Source organism: Schistocerca serialis, chromosome 1 (assembly GCF_023864345.2).
Source record: "Schistocerca serialis cubense isolate TAMUIC-IGC-003099 chromosome 1, iqSchSeri2.2, whole genome shotgun sequence".
Classification (NCBI taxonomy): domain Eukaryota; kingdom Metazoa; phylum Arthropoda; class Insecta; order Orthoptera; family Acrididae; genus Schistocerca; species Schistocerca serialis.
Window position 1 is genome coordinate 769732428 of NC_064638.1, and position 20174 is coordinate 769752601.

Sequence of the window (20174 nt, forward strand, 5' to 3'; positions counted from 1 at the left end):
AGTTGGTGAGTTTGTGAAATGGCTTCTGGTGCAGTACACTGCTAAGACAATTTCTCCCTCTCACTATTACACAGCTATGACTCAGCGTCAGGTAATAGGATAGGAGAACAAAGGCTCCACAACATTCCAACAAATCAGTAACAAAGTCACACAAGCAAGTTAAAAGGGTTTACTTATCTTTCTGACCTGTTGAATGATTAAGTCTGCAAACTGTATGTAATATAACACAAAAGAGGCCTTTAATGGCTAATGGCCAAGTGCAAATAATCGTAGGTAAACTTCACAGTACATAGCAAATTCAATTTACAACAACTATCTGTTCACTTCTAAAAGAGTTCACTAAACGACGTTCCCTGTCTAAGTTAGCCCTAGATGATGATCTGTAGCCAAGGGCGCGGGAGTGGCTCTTCTATCTTCCTAGTAGGCTTCTGTCCGTTGTCGTCCGGTCATTGGCGTATTGTACTTGGCTGGCAGTTGGCCGCGGAGAAGTAGATATTCTCATCCTCAGCGCCTCCCGTGGCGCTGTTGGAACTCAAACAAGTCATGAGTCTCTATGGCACTGGCAGCAGATTGCATCTTTGTTCCTGTGATGCTTTTGCCCTGGCTGTATCTTGTTCGGATGACACAGCAACATGTGCTTTAAGTGCGTGTAATGTCATGCACAGAGTCATTCGTATTTTCATTATTTATTTTAATATACCAACTACAAATACATTTGATTATTTAAAAAGTAACCTTTTATGTGTTTTAGAGTTACACTAGTCCAATATACTTTTAACCAAAGACAGTATTGAGTGGAATAGTATTGGCAGTGGTAGGTGTCTACTTTACCCATAGGTCTTGCCCTACAAAAATTTACTTAATCGCACGCTGTCAAAAAAACTACTTATTTATTTCTGTGTTACTTTACCAAAGAATTAGTGTAACAAGTGCATTGAGAATATTTGATACTGCATTTTGTTTTCTCAAGTCATTACTGCATGCATCGTGGATACTTTCTTGACTATGTTCTGGCTCCAAGTAGAAGGTGGAAGGGTTGTTATGGTAAGGTGTAGCATCCTGATACAAAAACTGTGTGTGGTTCTGATCATGTTCAGTATATTTAGCAAAACAAATTATGACCATTTTTTGGTTCATAAACAGCATATAACAAGTAATAATCTCAGTAGAATAAAAGTCTTTCATTATAGTGTTTTCCTTAAGGAAGAAGACTGTGAGCCAGTGGTGAAACTTAATGGGGCCATAAGTATGTGCATTTGCCATAGTTCAGGTTTCTTTTTTTGGACGGTGAGGAAAATTTCTTGAGCATAATTAGTTGTGACTGCACAGTAAACCAGTGCGCATGCGTTGAGATTTGTGTATAGTTTAGAAGAAACAACTTTGGTTATTCAGACATTCTCTTTTATTTGTAGGCAGAAAATGTGACTTAAAAAGTTGACTTAAATTGGTATTTGAGAGAGATCTGAGGGAGACTTGAATTAAGTGTTTTAATAAAAGGAAAAGAAGCACTCAGACATTTGAACAAGTTTGTACAAGTTTGCAATAATTGAATCTCTGCAAATGTTCAAAATACCTATTGGGGAAACAATGGCAAGTGTATCTTTTTAGAACCAGGTTAAGTAAAAGTGTATGACATTATGAAGATTTTTGCATGTCTGTAAACAGAGTCATTTGTGGCAATATGAAATTCTAAAAACAGGAAACTATGTTTCTGTTAACATTTGTTTCTGGCTGAAAATTTCCTGAGAGTTTATGAATAATTTTCAGAACAGTGTGCTGATTTTGCTTAATAATAGGGACTACAAATGTAAGTGGAGTTCCTAGGAAAAATATCGGGGTGCTCGTGCTAATTTCTCTGCCTTGAAATAGAAAATATTTTGTATTGATGATGCTTATTTATGAAGCTTTGACGTTTTATTGTAGGTATAAGAGACTCAAATGTTATTTATATTGTAAACTACTGCATACTCAGTGTGCAAGATAATGTGAAGTGTGTCGTCATCTATATCAGTCAAGGGAAATCAGCCAGCTGGTTTGGGAAATGAGGCTTTCATGCTGTGAATAGCTATCATTCCTGCAGTACCAAAATTTCTATATATGCCCCAGTGTACACAGATGCATGAAACTCTGTCTTGGTTGGCTTCTGACCTCTGTCTTAGTTGACTGCTGGTTGCATTGCTACAGATGGTACCAGAATCAGCCCTCACCTTCTCGCAACCAAAATATGCCGTAGTTTTTGTGCGCATTTATATCTAACCTACTAAATAATTTAAACAGACTAGGTCTCCTGTAAATCATTTAAAAAGACTAATTTTTTGTTTAATGGTGGTGTGCAAAACTGTCAAACTGTTTTTGCAGTTATAAAGAGGGAAGAAGGAATCTTAGGCTTCATTCCTGCATTCAACAAATAACAGGAGTTTACTCTACCTGCAGTAAAGTTTGTACAAAGGCTCCATAATAATACCCTTCAAATGATATTTCCACATAATGTCAAGTGTCACGTGTCTTCAATAGTAAAACCCTTAGAAATCATTCAGTTGCTTATGAATTATTCCTTAATTTTAACAGTAGCACAATATCTTACAGGAAATCATGAGTATGAATGGTAATGTTGTATAAACCAAATGGAAGCATGAATGATCCATCAGAAAACATTAAACAAGAGGAAAATCTATTAAAAATAATACTTGCATTTATTAATTTAAAATTTTGATTCTGCAATCCTGTGTGTCGTAAGACAATGTATACAAGGTCTGTTCGGAAAATTCCAAAACATTCATAATTTTGTACCAGTGGTGTGTTAGAGAGAAGTGTGATTGGCATCCTTGTTTAATGTGTAACTGGCAGAAGTTTCATTGTTGTATGTCTGTTAGTTATTGTTCAGTGTTGTATTGAGTAGAACATTGTGTCACACTGTTCCCAAATTTCAAGATGGCAGAGTTAGAGGAGCACCATATCTACATTAAATCTTCTGTGAAACTCAAGAAAACATTATATGATGCAGGAAGCCTACGGTGATGAGTGCTTAAGCCGCACTCGGTGTTACGAATGGTTCACATTGTTTAAAAATGGCCAGATGGATTTTAAAGATGATCCCTGTACTGGACACCCTTCGACTTCTAGATGACGCTCATGTGAGAAACATCAATAAAATTGTGCCTGCCAATTGAATACTGATTGTACGAGAGGTTGCAGAAGAATGTAACATTTCAGTTGGATCATGTCATGAAATCCTGACACAGCATATTGGAATGTATCATGTTGCTGCCAAGTTTGTCCCACTGCTCATGAGTGAAGACCAGAAGCACATTCACCTCACAATATGTGAAGAGTTTTTGGATTGTTCAAATGTGAACAAGATGTTCCTTAAGAGAATCATAACTGATGATGAGTTGTGGGTATTGATGTTAGGACTGAGGTTCAATCTTCACAATGGGTCGGCAAAGGTTCTCCCAGACCAAAAAAAGCTCGTCAGATCAGGTCAAATATCAAACTCACACTGATAGTTTTATTTGTCTTTGAAAGATAAGTTCATCATGAATTTGTGCCTCAGGACAAACTGTTATCAATGGTACTATCGGGACATGTTGTGATACCTGCGAGAAAATGTGAGAGCGACCTGAAATGTGGCGAGGCAATTCGTGTCTCTTGCATCATAACCCACCTGCACATTCACCCCTGTTGGTGTGGGATTATTGCGCAAAAAATGAAATCAACTGTGCTACCTCATCATCTGTAGTCTTCAGACCTGGCCCCTTCGGACTTTTGTTTTATATTTCCAAAGTCGAAAAACTCATTGAAAGGATGAAGATTTGCAATGATAGACAAGATAAAAGAAAATTCGCAGACAGTGTTTTGCACAGTCCAGCAAGAGGCGTACCGAGACTGCTTCTGGAAGTGGAAATGGTGTTGGGAGTGATGTATCAATTGTGGAGGAGAGTATTTCAGGGAAGACCGTGCACAATAAGTAAAAGATAAGCGTAGAAAAATTTTGTGGACAAAGTTACAGAACTTTTCGAGCAGACCTCGTATCTGTTTGAAAAAGAAAGTATCGTATGTCAACAGTGATTGTACTATTGATGCAATAGTCTGACAACATCTGAACAACATGTCAGAACTACACATAGGCTGGACTGTGAATCAAGTGTCAACCCTCCTGTCAACTATTTGTGTACTATCTCTTGAGTAATTTGTTTTATGTGTTTCCCTGACAAGAAGAATATATAATAAGTAAAGACAGAGGAACAAATACCTTGTGATATTGAAGAAAACATGCATGGCCTCCATTTTCTGCACATTTTTTTACCTACTCAAACCATTGGCAGCCTGTCTGTAAAAGTACCTAAGAAAGCAAAAAAATCAGATAATGTTCATCCTTCAAAATCCTTTAGCTCTTATTGTGAAAACTAAAGTGAAAAGGATTGTAAGAAAGACTTTCTTCTGAACAGCACATTGCTAGGCACCCCAGATATGCTCAGTAATGTTCTTGTCTGGAGAGATTGGTGCACAGTGGAAGTGTTTAAACTCTGAAGAATGTTCCTGGAGCCACTCTGTAGAAATTCTGGATGCACTGGATGTTGCATAGCCCTGCTGGAATTGCCCAAGTCAGTCAGAATGCACAATGGACATGAATGGATGCTGGTGATCAGACATGATGCTTATGTTCCTGTCACCTGTCAGCCATGTTTAGATGTGTCAGGGGTTCCATATCACTCCAACTGCACACGCCCCACACAATCACAGTCTCCACCAGCTTGAACAGTCCCCTGTTGACATGCAGGGTCCATGGATTCATGAGGTTGTCTCCATACCTGTATATGTCCATCTGCTCGGTATAATTTTGAAACGAGACTCGTCTGACAGGGCATCAACATTCCAATGTTGGTGTTGACACACCCAGGTGAGGCATAAAGCTTTGTGTCATGCAGTCATCAAGGGTGCCCCAAAAGCCCATATCAATGATATTTCCTTGAAAGATTCGAATGCTGACACATGTTGATGGCCCATCATTGAAATCTGCAGCAATTTGCGAAAGGGTTGCACTTCTGTCATGTGGAACGATTCTCTCCAGTCATCATTGGTCCCATTCTTGCAGGTCTTTTTCCTGCTGCAGCAATGTTGGAGATTTGATATTTTACTGGATTCCTGATATTCGCAGAACACCCATGAAAAGGTCATATGGAAAAATCCCCACTTCATTACTGCCTCGGAGATGCTGTGTCCCAGCACTCGTGCGCCAACTATAACACCATGTCCAAACACACTTACATCTTGATAACCTGTCATTGTAGCAGCAGTAACCGATCTAACGACTGAGCCAGATACGTGTTGTCTTATATTGGCATTGCCAACTGCAGTGCTGTTGTTTACCCGTTCGCATATCTCCATATTTGAATACGCATGCCTATACCAATTTCTTTGTCACTTCAGTGTATAACTATGCTTTATGAAGATAGGACAGGTGGTTAGCTGTGGCCTTGGTGAAGGAAATGTACTGGCATTTGCCTGAAACTACTTAGGAAAACCTAAATCTGGTTGGTCGGACAGAGCAAGCTACAGCCTCTTGAATATGCTCACATTCATTCGGATTGGTCCCTGTTGTATGATGTTCTTTGAAACAAGCACAGTTTTACTCTTCACCACTGCACTCATGAAGGCCCCTTGCTGAAGACTCCAAAACCACAAACTTGCTCCTATACCCTCTCCACTGGCCCTTGAAGCAAAATGTTGTGCAATGTTTTGACTGGATAGAACTGTCATTGTTATTTGTTTTTGTTGTTAAGGAAAAATCTAATAGCGACTAGGGTAACACTTGGAGAAGCTGTTTTTCACTACAGGACTAATCTTTCAAAAAAGAAATTGATCTGTGTGCCCAGCTAGTGCTGGCCTAGTGGACTTGTGCATTGTTATTGTTTCATTTATTTTGGTTTATAAAAAATTGAGTCACTGTGTATACAAATAATGTCTTTATTATTTTATCCAGTCTCAGCAGCTGTAGTTGCATATAACAAAATAATAACCAAACAGTTGCATAAAAGAAATTTAATTTTCATACCATTTCAGGCACATAGTGGCCTTCTTCGGAAGGTTGTGCCTGTCACATTATTTGACAGTATGAACAACAAGATGCATACAGCAAAATGCCATGGTCCTAAGAAAATACAGGAGCAATAAGTAATACAATATTATGTTACTTATTGCTTGCAATAAGTAATACAGTATTGTATTACTTATTGCTTGCAATAAGTAATACAGTATTGTATTACTTATTGTTTATTTTCTTAGGACCAAGGCATTTTGCTGTATGCGCCTTACTGTTGATGCTCACAATAAATACAATAGGTGTAACCTTCTGGAGAACGGCACTTCTCCAGAAACTGGTAAAGAAGTTTCTTTTATAATCTGATTTTTTAATATTTCATTATAATTAATGCCTTTATTTAGCTGCAGTTGATATAAAGCTTCACATAACTGCATACACATTACAGTAAACTTTAATTTATCTGCATCGAAACCTAAAGTGAGATAAGTGTTGTTAACCTATGTTGCTACAGTTTTCAGTCATCTATAACAACAACCTGATATCAACAGATTCTTAACAGAAGTGACAGTAGAGGTTTTTTCATTCATGCACCCATTTCATATGTAGATATCCATGAAAGCATCAGGCAACTGTTTCATTACATATTATTCGTTAAAATGTAGAAATTTCATGTATGATCTGTAACAGACGGTGAGCCTTCTTCTGCGGGTGATGTTTGGGTACTGTGTGTGTATGTTAAATTGTTATAAAAGTGAGCAAACATTTGGATTAGATCTGCAAAATAGGTGTCATAAGAATTACTGTGAAATCTGAGACTTTTTGCTTTTAATATATTTTTAGAATTTGTATTTAATGTAGTAATGTCCTATGCTCTGCAGCGTGGTATGCCTGGCTCAGAGGCCTTCACAAGAGGAGACCGCTGCAGGATTGCAAATTCATATCTTCCTAACAGGATGAGAACTGTTGCAACATATCAGAGCAAGGCTTTTTGCGGTACCTTCTCTCAAGATGGAAACATTTTCCTAAGTGCTTGTCAAGGTAACATTTTGAATTAATATCAGTTCAAAATTAGAAATATACTGCAGCAAATGCTGTTCAGTCATAATTTTTCATGTTTTTCTTGAAGCTGAGCTGACTAGAAATTATAACATTTCACATCACTCATGGCCCCCTACTGTGACAGTAACAACAATCTTGTGGCAGGTTAAAGGTTGTGAATGGCACTCTTTCAAACTAAATTTTATTTCTCTTGTCAGATTTTAAATGTTATTTGATACTTGTATTACCTTGACAAAATAATGTTTTGAAGTGATAACTTGTTGAATGGTAGTATTGTAATAATTTCCACAAATTTTATGAAAGGCCCGTTTGTGTGTGATGTCTTCAAAATATTAGAAATTAATTAATTTATACACTTTCAGTTGTAAAAACTTGGTGACCGATCATCCAATATTTGTAAGAAATTGTTTCCTACAGTTAGTCCATCTTGAAATTACCTGTGGTAAAAAAACAAATGAATTATTTTTATCTATATTTTATAAGTGCACAAATGTATATTTTTGGCTGAACCTAAAGGTATCATAAATTTTGTTTCCTCTCTATTGAGTGTGTTGTACCATGAGCAGATTTTCCCGTTTGGTAAATGTGTAACAGTTCTGTAAATGTGGTTCTGGTAACAGTTCATTTATTGTGTAGTACCAAAAAACTATTTTTAAGATTTCTTGGAAACAGCTGCATTTCAGGTAACCTCTTGCAGTCTGCCCAGCTGTGATATTTGATTTTATGCATGCCATTCTTGGAGCATTAACTTACAGAAAAATTTCATATGGTGATATATATGTTTACTGTTGTTATGTACCATGGCGAATATAAAATGATAAGATTTCAGTTGTTGTAGATAATCCATATTTTTTATAACTATAAGAAGTGGTTTTAGAGAAAATGGAAGGAACTGAATAAATTTACGGTAGTTATAGTTTCTTCTCATTTTGAACACACATGCTGGATGTAGATAACAGACACTCAAATAAATGAAAAGGGTGGGAAAAATCTCCAAATTTAATTATGAACTTCTGCTCTCCTACATATCCTGCCTCTAGCAATGAAACTGTGTGAAAGTATATGGTATATGGCTACCATCAGTCATACTTGGATATGTATGTAGAGAGAGAGAGAGAGAGGGGGGGGGGAGTGGGAAATAAAACAGACTATAGAACATAAACGTGAACATTTCATTCAAACTACTCTCTATATAGTGGAGATACTGAGTCGCAGAAATGCCTTTTTGTTGTGTCTTTCTGCAACTTAGTATCTCCGCTATATGGTGAGTAGTAACTATCCTTTTCGTCATATTGTTACATTCCATCCTGTGTTTCCCATTGTTTGATTGTTCAAACTACTGTTACTTTGTCAAAATTTGATAGCAAACTTTCTTTACAAGACAGGATAATGTTAGAATATTCATATGCCTCATATTAAAGTCTGCAAGTAAACTTGCAATGTTGTTTTTAAAGTAGTTTCCAGAGGTGAAAAATTGCTTATGCGGGTACTGCCAGATAGTTTTCCATGTAAACCTTTATTTACTCATATCATCTTGAAAGTATGATTTACTTTGTTATGTACATTAAAGGCTGTTATAGCATAATATACGATGTTTATTTTGAAAAATATTTTAGTTAAAAGGTTCATACAACTGGCAAAGAATTCCATTGTGACCATTGTTTTTGTGACAAATCACCTAAGACTGGTTTGATTTGTTCAACATTGTCAGGCATTTTAATGTACACGTGCTGTGTCTGCTCACTATGCTTCTGCCAGGTAGTTGACAGAATCTTTATCATCAGTGTTTCTGCTTGATTGAGAAGTAGCGACTCTGGTCTCGTAAACTGACATATGACTGGGAGAGCAGTGTGCTGACCACATGTCCCTCCATGTCCACATCCAGTGATGCCTGTGGGATGAGGATGACGTGACGGCCAGTTAGTACCGTTGGACCTTCTTGGACTGTTCTGCAGGAGTTTAGTTTTATCTATTTTTGAAGTTGCCTCTCTGACCTTAGCAGCAAGGTTGAAAACTTAGGATTCCTTCCACATTGCCACAGGAGAGATTGGAAGGATGTTGTTTTTGCATGAAGATCAGGAGATGACCGAGCTTGTACCTGCTCTAAATGGAGTAGGCAGTCTTGAAAGAGTCTCCTATCAGTAAAGTGTGAAACATTCATGTGTATGCCCAGTCACCTAGTGCTGACTTGTGTGTACTCATCCACAACACTGGTAATAATGTTCTCTTCATTGAGACTGGTGCCTCTTGACCACTGTTTGTCATATGTTTGAGAGGCAAAGCCATTGTGTTTGCCTAGATGACAGTGGATGCATTATAATGTTTCCTGTTCGTAGATCACTGTAATGAATTTGAAACGGTAGTTGAGATGCACATGCAAATGAGACAGTAATCATAATTGACTATTCTGTTTATGTCAGAAAGTAAGAATTTCCAGATCTTTGTTGGTGTATACTTTTCTTCATATTTTGACATAAGGAATGCAGTTCTCTCTCAAACCCTTACTTTCACAGTCCTCTTCTGTTCATTGAGTGTGATACTGTATTCCTGTTGAAAAGGGCTAATATTTGAGAGTGACCAAATTGTAGGCCAGTAATTGTAATTTAGATTTTTTTCACAGTTTTGTAAACTACCCAGAGTGATTGTTTCAGAGTCTACTGGTTGTTTTCTCCATTCTCTGTTAGAAAATTAACTACCTTTTCTGCTGTTGACAAAGTGCCATCACTAATTTTTCCCATTTTCTCTAGTTGGCAATGTTGGATATTTCCATACATCCAGGTTTAATTTCCATTTACATATAACAGAAAGTAAGGCCTGATTTTTAACTGCTCAAAATATGTTGTTGTTTGTACCATGTTGTGATGTTCAGGCAATTCTTTATACAACACTACTGCTTAAATTTTCCTGTTTCAAAGTTTCATGAACTCCTGTGTGAAGGACATTATGGAATGGAGTAAATGTTGTTTCACAGTTGGTTAATGAAAGTAATTTTTTTCTCCAGCACCAGTGATGAAAAAACTGTTCTATCTTTGTAGGTTATTCCCACTGAAACAAAATATTAATTTAATATGATGTGTGTGGTCCTACATATTAGTCTTACATATAGAACAACCATCCTTTCATCAGTGAAATGAGCCTCATGGCATGTACAGGTTGTTACACAGTAGATACAAAGAAGTAAGGTACTACAGGTTTTGCAAGAGTCCTCAGTTCCAAATGGGACTCCAGTATTTTCCCAGTCAGTGGGGAGCATAAAATGAATCAATTACATAACTGCATCTGCAAATTTCTGACAAGCCATAGTTGGGGTGCATTATTGCATGAGATACATGGCATTCATGAAACAACACTCTAACCTGCATTTGGTGGGTTCTTTTGATTGCGGTGTACGTAACTGGAAATTAAATTCTGCTGCAGTTTACTCTGAAAAAAAAAAAAAAAAAAAAATTAGTAATAAAAATGCATATGATAGAATGGGATGAAAGGGGACACTTTTTGTGATCTTTAAATAATAGTCACAAATTTGGAAGAAAATGTGACTTAATGTTTCATCCATATGATGTTCATCAGTATAAGGTACTTATTTATGTAGTTGTACAATTTTTAGTTTAAGCAACATCACATACATTTTTATGAGTAGTGTTTGTCCCTTTTTACCCCACAAATGTGGTGAATTAGGGACATGATATAACTTACCATGATATTTTATTCACTGCCCCAATACGTCATGTAGTGGGATGAAAGGGGACACAGAGAAGTTCTCAAAATAAACTGTAATGCCTCAAACTGAATACAGTTTATTTTTAAGCTGACAATACCTTAAGACGAGCTTAAAACAGAAAAAAAGGCTGATGGCTCTGAAATTTAGGAAAGGTGACATAATATTGAAATTAAAAAAAAATTCTGCCCACTTTTAAAACCTTCCCGCCTAAGATAATGATGGCACTATTACATTAAGACATTATAGAAGTTGTTCTTATTTCTGTTAGCTGCCATCTTCCTAATATTACAGATGTCAAATTAATATCTTGCTTGTCACAAATATTTGGCTGTTTCTTCTGAATATGGTGTGATTTCTGAGGCTGTGGTTACCATGGGACCGAAGAACACTGCTGTTTTTATCTGAACATGTATTGAATTGGCTTCTGTACTGACATGAGAACATTACGTTTCTTGCTTCCAGACATATTGTCTTCCCGCCACTGACTTATTGGCTGCATGGAATCAGTAGTTGACACACCCCCTTTCTTTCCTATCGTATGTCACGGTGAATATCGACAAAATTGCAGCATGAAACTCAAACACACCACTTGTCCTTATTTAGACTTTCACTGTCTCCTGCAGAAATGAATACTATTATTGAGCATTTCTCCAAATTGTTCAGTTCGACTGCAAATAGATTCAGGCAAATTGCAGTTTTAAACATTGTAGATGTTACTAAAAAGCCAAAGTACGTGGTTATTGGTAACATGACGTAATTTGCAGCCGGCTCAAGACTCCCCTCCCTGCACTCGTCTAGTTTTCAGCCAAGCTGGTATCACTGTTCCCCTTCAAAACCTTCTGTTGTGATGTGGTTGAGCAACTGTAAAACACTGACAGCAATATCTTGTAGGGTGCAAGTCAAGTGTAACAACAGCATCTAATATATAAATAAAAGATCGAAATCGTGATTCAGTTGAATTATTGAACTTTCACTCGACTCGCAACTACTGGTATCTGTTAGGACTATCCCCACAATGTGCCATGGTGCTGTAATTTATTCCTGTGATAACAATTAAAGTCAGTTTAATATAATTTAGTTTGTTTGTTAGACATTTCAGTGTGGATTAATTTTCTTTCATATTTCCTCTGAACATCGCCATTGGTATCGTATTTACCAGGTGTTCTAATACGTGAACAGGGACCGAATTTCTCATTTATGACCCACTTAGTGCATCATTTCAGTCTCTCACAATCAAGTAAAATATTAATCTGGGTCCAGAATCAAGTAATGTTCTTTGAAGGACATTTCCACTTCTGAATGTTGTCCTTACTTGGAAAGCAGCAATAATTTTTGTACACTGTATCCAAACGTATGAGAAATTTCATTGCAAAGCTGTTCAAATACAATATGAGTTTGTAAGACGATAACATTTAATGCTATTTCTTCCTGGGTTTCACGAAATTGTCAAATTTTAAGCTGAGCAACAAATTGTTGTAGTGGCTAGTTTATGGTTTCTAGCACTCTGAGAGTTGGATGTCACGTGATTGATCGAGCAACATTGATACCATATAAACCACTTTGGCATATTGGGAAATCTTGAGCCAGTCAAGAATGAATATTGTTTGCCCTCCCTACACTTCTGAATTCTTCAAAATAAATCTGCACATGACCTCAATAGCCAAAGCTTCATCTGTAAATGTATGATGACCACTATATGCTCTATTAAACAATGTAAAAATGTTAACCTCAGCAGCAGTACTTTAATCCGTGAATATAAAATGACCCCTTATTTTTCAAATGATGAATTTGGGAAAAACGTTGTCTTATAATTGGATAAATGTGGTGGATAATGGATAGGAGATAAACTGATCATGCATCGTAATGTATTGCCTGCACCCCATGTTTTTCCATATAAATCTTACAAGTATTGCCATAGCTATTAAAAATTCACAAGCACAGATTTTCATACCTATCTGTGGGAGGTTAGGATTCTGTATGAGGCTGGGAGAATTATTTTATAACTTTTAGACCAATTTGAAAACATGTTACAGTAAAAAAGATATTTTCATTCAGATAATTATTCAAATACACTGTTCATCCCGAGAGGTTAAAGAATCAATGAATGACTGGAAAAAAAGAGCAGCTGTATTTTAACTGCTGCTGAATTAATTTATTATTATTTGTTAATTTTATTGACCAATTGGACTACTTGAGTCACCCCACTTTCAATTTTCTTTAAAGGTTGTACTTTTTGGTGCTTGTGATCCATTCACAATCGTTTCAGGTGTTCCGATTATAATTTTGGGAGGAAGGAGTGGCATACCACACACACATGTTGTACATGCTCTCAAAAACGCAACAGCCCTGGATGCCCCATCGTGTTTCATTATTGTGTTCCTGCTGAAAGAATTTTTGCTCTTGTTGACCAACACCCCAAACCGATTGCTTGCAGCCGAGCCTCTAAGATCAAAGATACCTACTAGTTCCTTCACTGACTCATTGATTGTTACTCGTCACTGTTGATGTCACATCCTTATACACCAGCAAAACCCACAACCTTATTCCTCATACACCTTACCAACAATACCCTCACTCACAATTACCTTACTTTGAGAGGGAGGTACATAAACAAATCAGCAGCACAACTGTAGGCACCTGCATGGCACCAATGTATCCCACCCTTTTTATGGGACATCCACAGGAAACATCCCTAGACTCACAAAATGTGAAACCTCTTCTGTGGTTCAAATTCACTGATGATATGTTCATGATCTGGACTCATTCCACCACAATGTCAACACCTTCTCCCCAATCCGCTTCACTTGATCCTCCTCAATCCAACATGCCACCTTCTAGGACATTGACCTCCATGTCTTGAATGGCTCCATCCTCACCTCTGTCCGTATTAAGCACACTAATCATCTGCAGCCCCTGTATTTAAACAGCTGTCACCCCTACCATACCAAAAAGTCACTCCCTTGCCACCTGTGGACAGGATATCTGCAGTGACAAGAATTCCTTTACCCAGTATACTGGCAGTCTCATGAGGACCTTCAGAGACCCACACCTACCCCACAAACATAGTCCGCAAACAGATTTCCGGTACCATATCCTCACACACCTGTAATCCTCCCACCAACCCCTGCTCATCACCTAGTATCAACCTGGACTTGAATCATATCCTTCTCCAGGGGTTTAATTATCTTAAACTATGTGATCAAAAGTATCCAGACACCCCTAAAAACATATGTTGTTCGTGTTAGGTGCATTGTGCTGCCACCTACTGCCAGGTACTCCATATCAGCAACCTCAGTAGTCATTCGATATTGTGAGAGAGCAGAATGTGGTGCTCTGCAGAGCTCACAGACTTCAAATGTGGTCAGGTGATTGATTGTCACTTGTGTCAAATGTGTGTACACAAGATTCCCACTCTCCTAAAATCCCTAGGTCCACTGTTTCCAATGTGGTAGTGAAGTGGAAACGTGAAGGGACATGTGCAGCAAAATCATACAGGCCAACCTCGTCTGTTGACTGACAGAGACTGCCAACAGTTGATGAGGGCCTTAATGTGTAATAGGCAGACATCTATCCAGACCACCACACAGGAATTCCAAACTGCATCGGGATCCACTGTAAGCACTATGACAGTTAGGCGGGAGGTGAGAAAACTTGGATTTCATGGTCGAGTGGCTGCTCGTAAGCCACACATCACAGCAGGAAATGCCAGACGATGCCATGCTTGGTGTAAGGAGTGTAAACATTGGACGATTGAACAGTGGAAAAACATTGTTTGGAGTGACGAACCACGGTACAAATGTGGCAATCTGATGGCAGGGTGAGGGTATGGCGAATGCCCGGTGAATGTCATCTGCCAGCGTGTGTAGTGCCAATAGTAAAATTTGGAGGCATTGGTGTTATAGTATGGTCACGTTTTTCACGGACAACCTCTTGTTGTTTTGCATGGCAATATCACAGCACAGCCCTACATTGATGCTTTAAGCACCTTCTTGCTTCCCGCTGTTGAAGAGCAATTTGGGGATGGTGATTGCATCTTTCAACATGACCAAGCACCTGTTCATAATGCACGGCCTGTGGCGGAGTGGTTGCATGACAGTAACATTCCTGTAATGGACTAGCTTGCACAGAGTCCTGACCTGAATTGTGCAGAACACCCAAAGGTGGGATGTTTTGGAATGCCAACTTCGTGCCAGGTCTCACAGACCGACGTCGATACCCTTCCTCAGTGCAGCACTCTATGAAGGATGGGCTTCCATTCTCCAAGAAACTTTCCAGCACCTGATTGATCATACGCCTGCAAGAGTGGGAGCTGCCATCAAGGCTAAGGGTGGGCCAACATCATATTGAATTCCAGCATTACCGATGGAGGGCGCCACGAACTTGTAAGTCATTTTCAGCCAGGTGTCAGGATACTTGTGATCACATAGTGTATCATCTGTCATTGTGCCCAGAAGTGAGGGACATCCTTCTCAACCCTCTTAAAGGTATTCTGTTGCTTACTCAACCTCCACATCTCCTGAGTCCATCCCTATGTCACTTCCAATCCTGTCACAGGGCTAATATCACTATGGAAGACCCCGATGGAAAACATGTGCAATCCACCCACACAGCACTTCCTACTCCAGTCCTGTCACAAGCATATCCAGTCCCATCAAAGGCAGGACCACCTGTGAAAGCAGTTATGTCATATATCAACTGTGCTGCAATCACTGCACAGCTTCATATGACAACCAGTTGTTCACTAAAATGAATGGCCATTGCCAAAGTGTGTCCAAGTGGCATAACATGCAACATGAGCACAAAACGCTAGAGTTCAGTGGCAGCTTCACATCCCGTGCCATCTGGATTCTTCCCTCCAGCACCAGCTTTTCTGCACTGTGTAGGTGGGACTTACCTTTGCAACACACACTCCACTCCCATAAACATCCTGGCCTGAATCTGCCATAACCCACTGTCCCCACACCCTCCATCCAACAGTTCCCTCTACCTCTGTCCTGTTACCCCCTCCCAATCCACACCACCTCATCTTCATATTGTGCTGCACAGCACCACCTCTTCCAGTACTCATGTATCACATGCCTAGCCTATACACCTGCCACCTGTGCCTAGCCTGTGCATCTGCCAACCACATTACTGATTAGCAAACCCGATACCTCCATCTCATCCACTAGCTACCCATCCCTAACTCCTTCCTGCCTCCCACCTCTTTCTCTCTCAACCAACCCCACACAGTACAACCCTCACCCCTACTTAGTCCACCTGTCAAAATGCAGCCCGGCATTGTATGCCCTGCTGACACAATGTGCACAGGCACAGGATTAATCTCCCAAAAAGCTAGCAAGTTTTCTTTCTATTTTGTGTGCATGCCTGTCAACAACTCGACATGTTTACTATTTGGTGAGTGGTCTCCAATACTCCTAAATTATTTACATTCTGCCAGAACTTTCTTTTTCACTTGTGCTTGATAATCTTTTTAAAGATATTTAAACTGCAGAACTGGTAATTTTTTAATTGTGTATGAAGACTTTATTTATACTGTGGTTTCAAGAGCACCGTCTCAGTTTTCTTGAAAGCTATTTGTAATCCTATTTTTAAGGCAATTTTTGGGAAACTGGTTATTTGGGCACAAACTTCTTCCATGTCAGGGGCTAAGGGAGCTAAATCATCTGCAAACTCCAAACAGTTTGTTCTTATTGAGGATTTTGCTTCAGTTTTGATTTTACGTGGGTTTCTTGTACCAAACTGTGGCATAATTGAGGGCTACATTGAAAAGTAGTGGGCCTGATCTACTAAAACAGTTTTGATTGTGAAGGCTTTTGAAATTTCTTCCCTGAACTTTGTGTTGGTTAGTTTGATGATTTTCATTAATTTGAGATGAAGACTGTATGATCTGATGATTTTAAAAGTGTGGATCTGTGGATACCACATATACTTTTTTTAAATCTGTGAGTGAACTAAAGAACTGTTGGTTTCTGTAGTTATAATTATCATGTTATAATTTAGTCTAGGCAGCTTCTGTATGGTTGAAATGCTCCTTCACGTTTTCTAATTTGTGGTACCAGTATGTTTTTGATCTTCTTGTAAATTATATGGGAAAAAACTTTAAGTGCAGGCTAGAAGGATCGTTCTTCCGTAATTGTTTGGGTTGGTTTTATATCTTCCTTTTAATAATGGATGGAGTATTCCTGTGATGCAGTGTTCTTGAATTTTCCCTGTGATCCACATTTTGGTTAGATATTGGCAGAGATTAGTGCTTGCAGTTTTTCCAGCATTGTGCCAGATTTCTATACAGATTAGGTCTTCACCATCTCCCTTGCAATTTTTCAGTTCTTTGAATGCGAGTTCTCATTAATGGTTAGTGGATCTATTAGCTCAGAAGGTGTTAAAATGAATCTGTCCACATTGACTTGAAACATTCCCAGTGGGTGATCACAGTTTAAAAGTTTGTTGCTTGAATCTCTGCATTTTCTTAGTTACAGTGAGCTCTTCTTTGTGATTTAACTCCCAGAATTTGCTGAGGTTTTATAATTTTTTAAGACACCATTTCTAGGGCACTTTAAGATGCTTATGTTTTGTTTGTCTCATGATTTTTACATGTGGACTTTTTTTATTTTATTGGTTCTAAATTTTATTCTTATGGCTTTTGGTTTATCCGAACTTCATGTCTTCTCTCTACTGCCTGGTTGCATTCTTCATTCCACCAATTGTAATTCTTCTTGGGCTTTATTGGAGCAAATTCTTCTGCTATAAGTTTTAATTTGACGATCATTTCTCGTAGTGATTTGGTGTTGATAAGCTCTTTCTGTAATACCCCAATTTTTGTATTAATTTGGTTTGATTGAATTTTCTCCTCTTTTTATTTGTAGATCAGTTCTTTATCGTAGGTCTTAACTTCATTTCGATCTTTACAACGCAGTAATCAGACCCTGTGCATATTGCTCTAAGGCCTTTATTAACATTGTAGATTTCACAGTGCTGAAGTTATCCATGCAGAAATAATCTCGCTGCCATTTGCATTTTCTGGTTTCATGATGTTTATGGGTTCTTAATTTATGAGGTTTCCTTTTCAAGCATGTTGATTTTGAGATAAGTTTGTGGTTCCTACAAATTCTAATCTATCTGTGACTGTTTTTGTTGATTCACTTATGAACTGGCCATATTCCAATAATGTCGTGTCATCCTCTTTCTGGTCCCAGTTGTGCATTGAAATCATCAAGGAGAATTTAATGTTTGACGGAGAAATGTTTATTAATATTTTGTTGTAGGATGAAAATGTTTGATCCAGTAGACCTCTGGAACTTCTGTTTTTCTCTCTCTCTCTCTCTCTCTCTCTCTCTCTCTCTCTCTCTCTGTCATTTAGGTGCTATTTTTCTGGTTGGCAGGCACATGGGCATGCACCAAGTATGTCTTAAAAGCCCATTTCAAAGTTAAGATTGAGCGATTGAGATTTAAATTCTATAATTGAGTCAATAATTTTGAGAATTGTGAGAAATATATTTCCAAATTGAGGGCATTCCTTTGTAAATTCAGTACCCTTGCAATTTCATAGGGTGTTGATCACTGTTCTTAATCTCTTGAAAGACTGTGATTAGAATTTGTTTGTTCATGATGTCAGTGATGACCTTTAATTTCCCAAATTGATCCAGAGTGTTAACATTGTGCATCAGGAAGAATGAGATCTATTAAGGTTTAATTTTTAGAGAATTTTGCTTGTGTGGTAGGCTGTTGGGTTTTAGACACTCTGATAAGATATAATCTTCTGAATGAATGACAGCTCATTGAATCCAGATGTCTTTTCTGCAATGTATGGTTACAGTTGATAGAATTCTTCTTCAGAAGACCTATTGTTAACTGTCTAAGGTGTCACCTTGAGATGAGCACAAATCCTCAAACCACAATTTTGAATGTAATTCAGGAAGGTGATGATGAGAGATGGTGATGCTATGAAATTTTGAAAAAGACTAGAAACTGACAGACATCCTCTGGTCTTGAAATCTAACACCATTGGGTTCGTAAAAAGCAAGAGTTTGCTAATGGAGGTTGATGCGACAAAAGACATAAGTAAGTAAAATCAATGCTAGACTTGGCTCGGGACCCCATAGTTGCCATCCACGTACTGCAGAGATTGGAATCCATTGGGAGAACTGAATTAATTATGTTGTGTACATAGTTCCGCGTAGTCAGCGCGTACACAACTTTCCCACTAGAGCATGCCCCGCTAAGCACAACAGTGCTGGCGCAGCGCTCGTCCGTCTCCGCACTACGAGATGGCGCTGTCTTGGAGACGGACCAAATTCTGCTTCCGCCGATCCGCGTATTAATATGTAACGCAGCCAATGAGATTGCTGCTAACGTAGAATCTTTTCTCCTCGCAGATCACACTCGCGTAGTGATACCTGAACGCGCGAGGTATTATAACGAGTGTACAGACCTCCGATTAGTCAGTCTGTACCAGTCTGCATTAGTCTGCACCAGTCTATAGTCAAGTTTCAGTCTGCGCCTAATAAGATTACCATATTCCTGTACGTAGCCATGAAGATAAATGACTAGACACTTTGTCAAGTATCAGAGATATGTGAAAATAAGATTAACGTACCAAGACCAAAGGAACTTCAGATTGTCAATTGTAAACAGCATCCCAGATTGTCAATTGTAAACAGCATCCAGAATCAAGTTACGTAATATCTATGATTTTTATTATTTTAATAAATGTGTGTGAAAATTAATCAAGTTCTGTTTAAAGTTGGTCACCGTCCATCCGCTACCCTAAGCATGCAAGTGGCATTTCTATCGTCTGACCTAACGGCAGAAGATAAACACGCCACGATAAGACCATGAGACATATTGCTGACACTCGCCTACTTCATTAGAGTGACAAGTCAAATAATCTGATGGTGTGTGTACCGTAGGTCTTACAGTACGCACACCGCAAATTAGTATAGCCATATTAAATTAGCAGTTTAATAAACATTTATTCACAGGAAAATTTTAACTCTACAAAAACTAATATAAACAGTGGAAACAAATGATATGTGTCATTGTTCTGACAGTTTTAAATTTTTGGCAAAAACAGTTAATTTTGTTGTCATTGCCAGACATATTGTCTTGTTTTTCAAAATCAGATGCTTATAAACTCACTCTCTCTTATTTATATGATGGACAGTGCCTGTTCTATCTTATACACTAACTAGGCAGCTGCTTAGCGTGCCAAAATGCATAAAGTGGGGAGAGGAGGATGGAATCCTGTGTTGATAACAAGAGTATTTTAACATAATTTCTTCACTGTCTGTTACTACTGTTGTCTCCTAACCACTATAACACAAAAGCATTTGTCTTGTCACCACACATACA

The 20174-nt window shown here is 38.3% G+C and overlaps 1 protein-coding gene across 4 annotated transcripts in view; it reads left to right on the forward strand.

The window, feature by feature from the left end:
• Positions 1-20174, forward strand: part of LOC126482852 (DDB1- and CUL4-associated factor 11) — a 134189-nt gene that overhangs the window by 77885 nt on the left and 36130 nt on the right. For all 4 annotated transcript variants that reach the window (XM_050106570.1, XM_050106571.1, XM_050106568.1 and 1 more), the window contains one exon: positions 6922-7081. In XM_050106570.1, coding sequence (XP_049962527.1) covers positions 6922-7081 — 160 coding nt within the window. The remainder of the gene's footprint in view (positions 1-6921; positions 7082-20174) is intronic.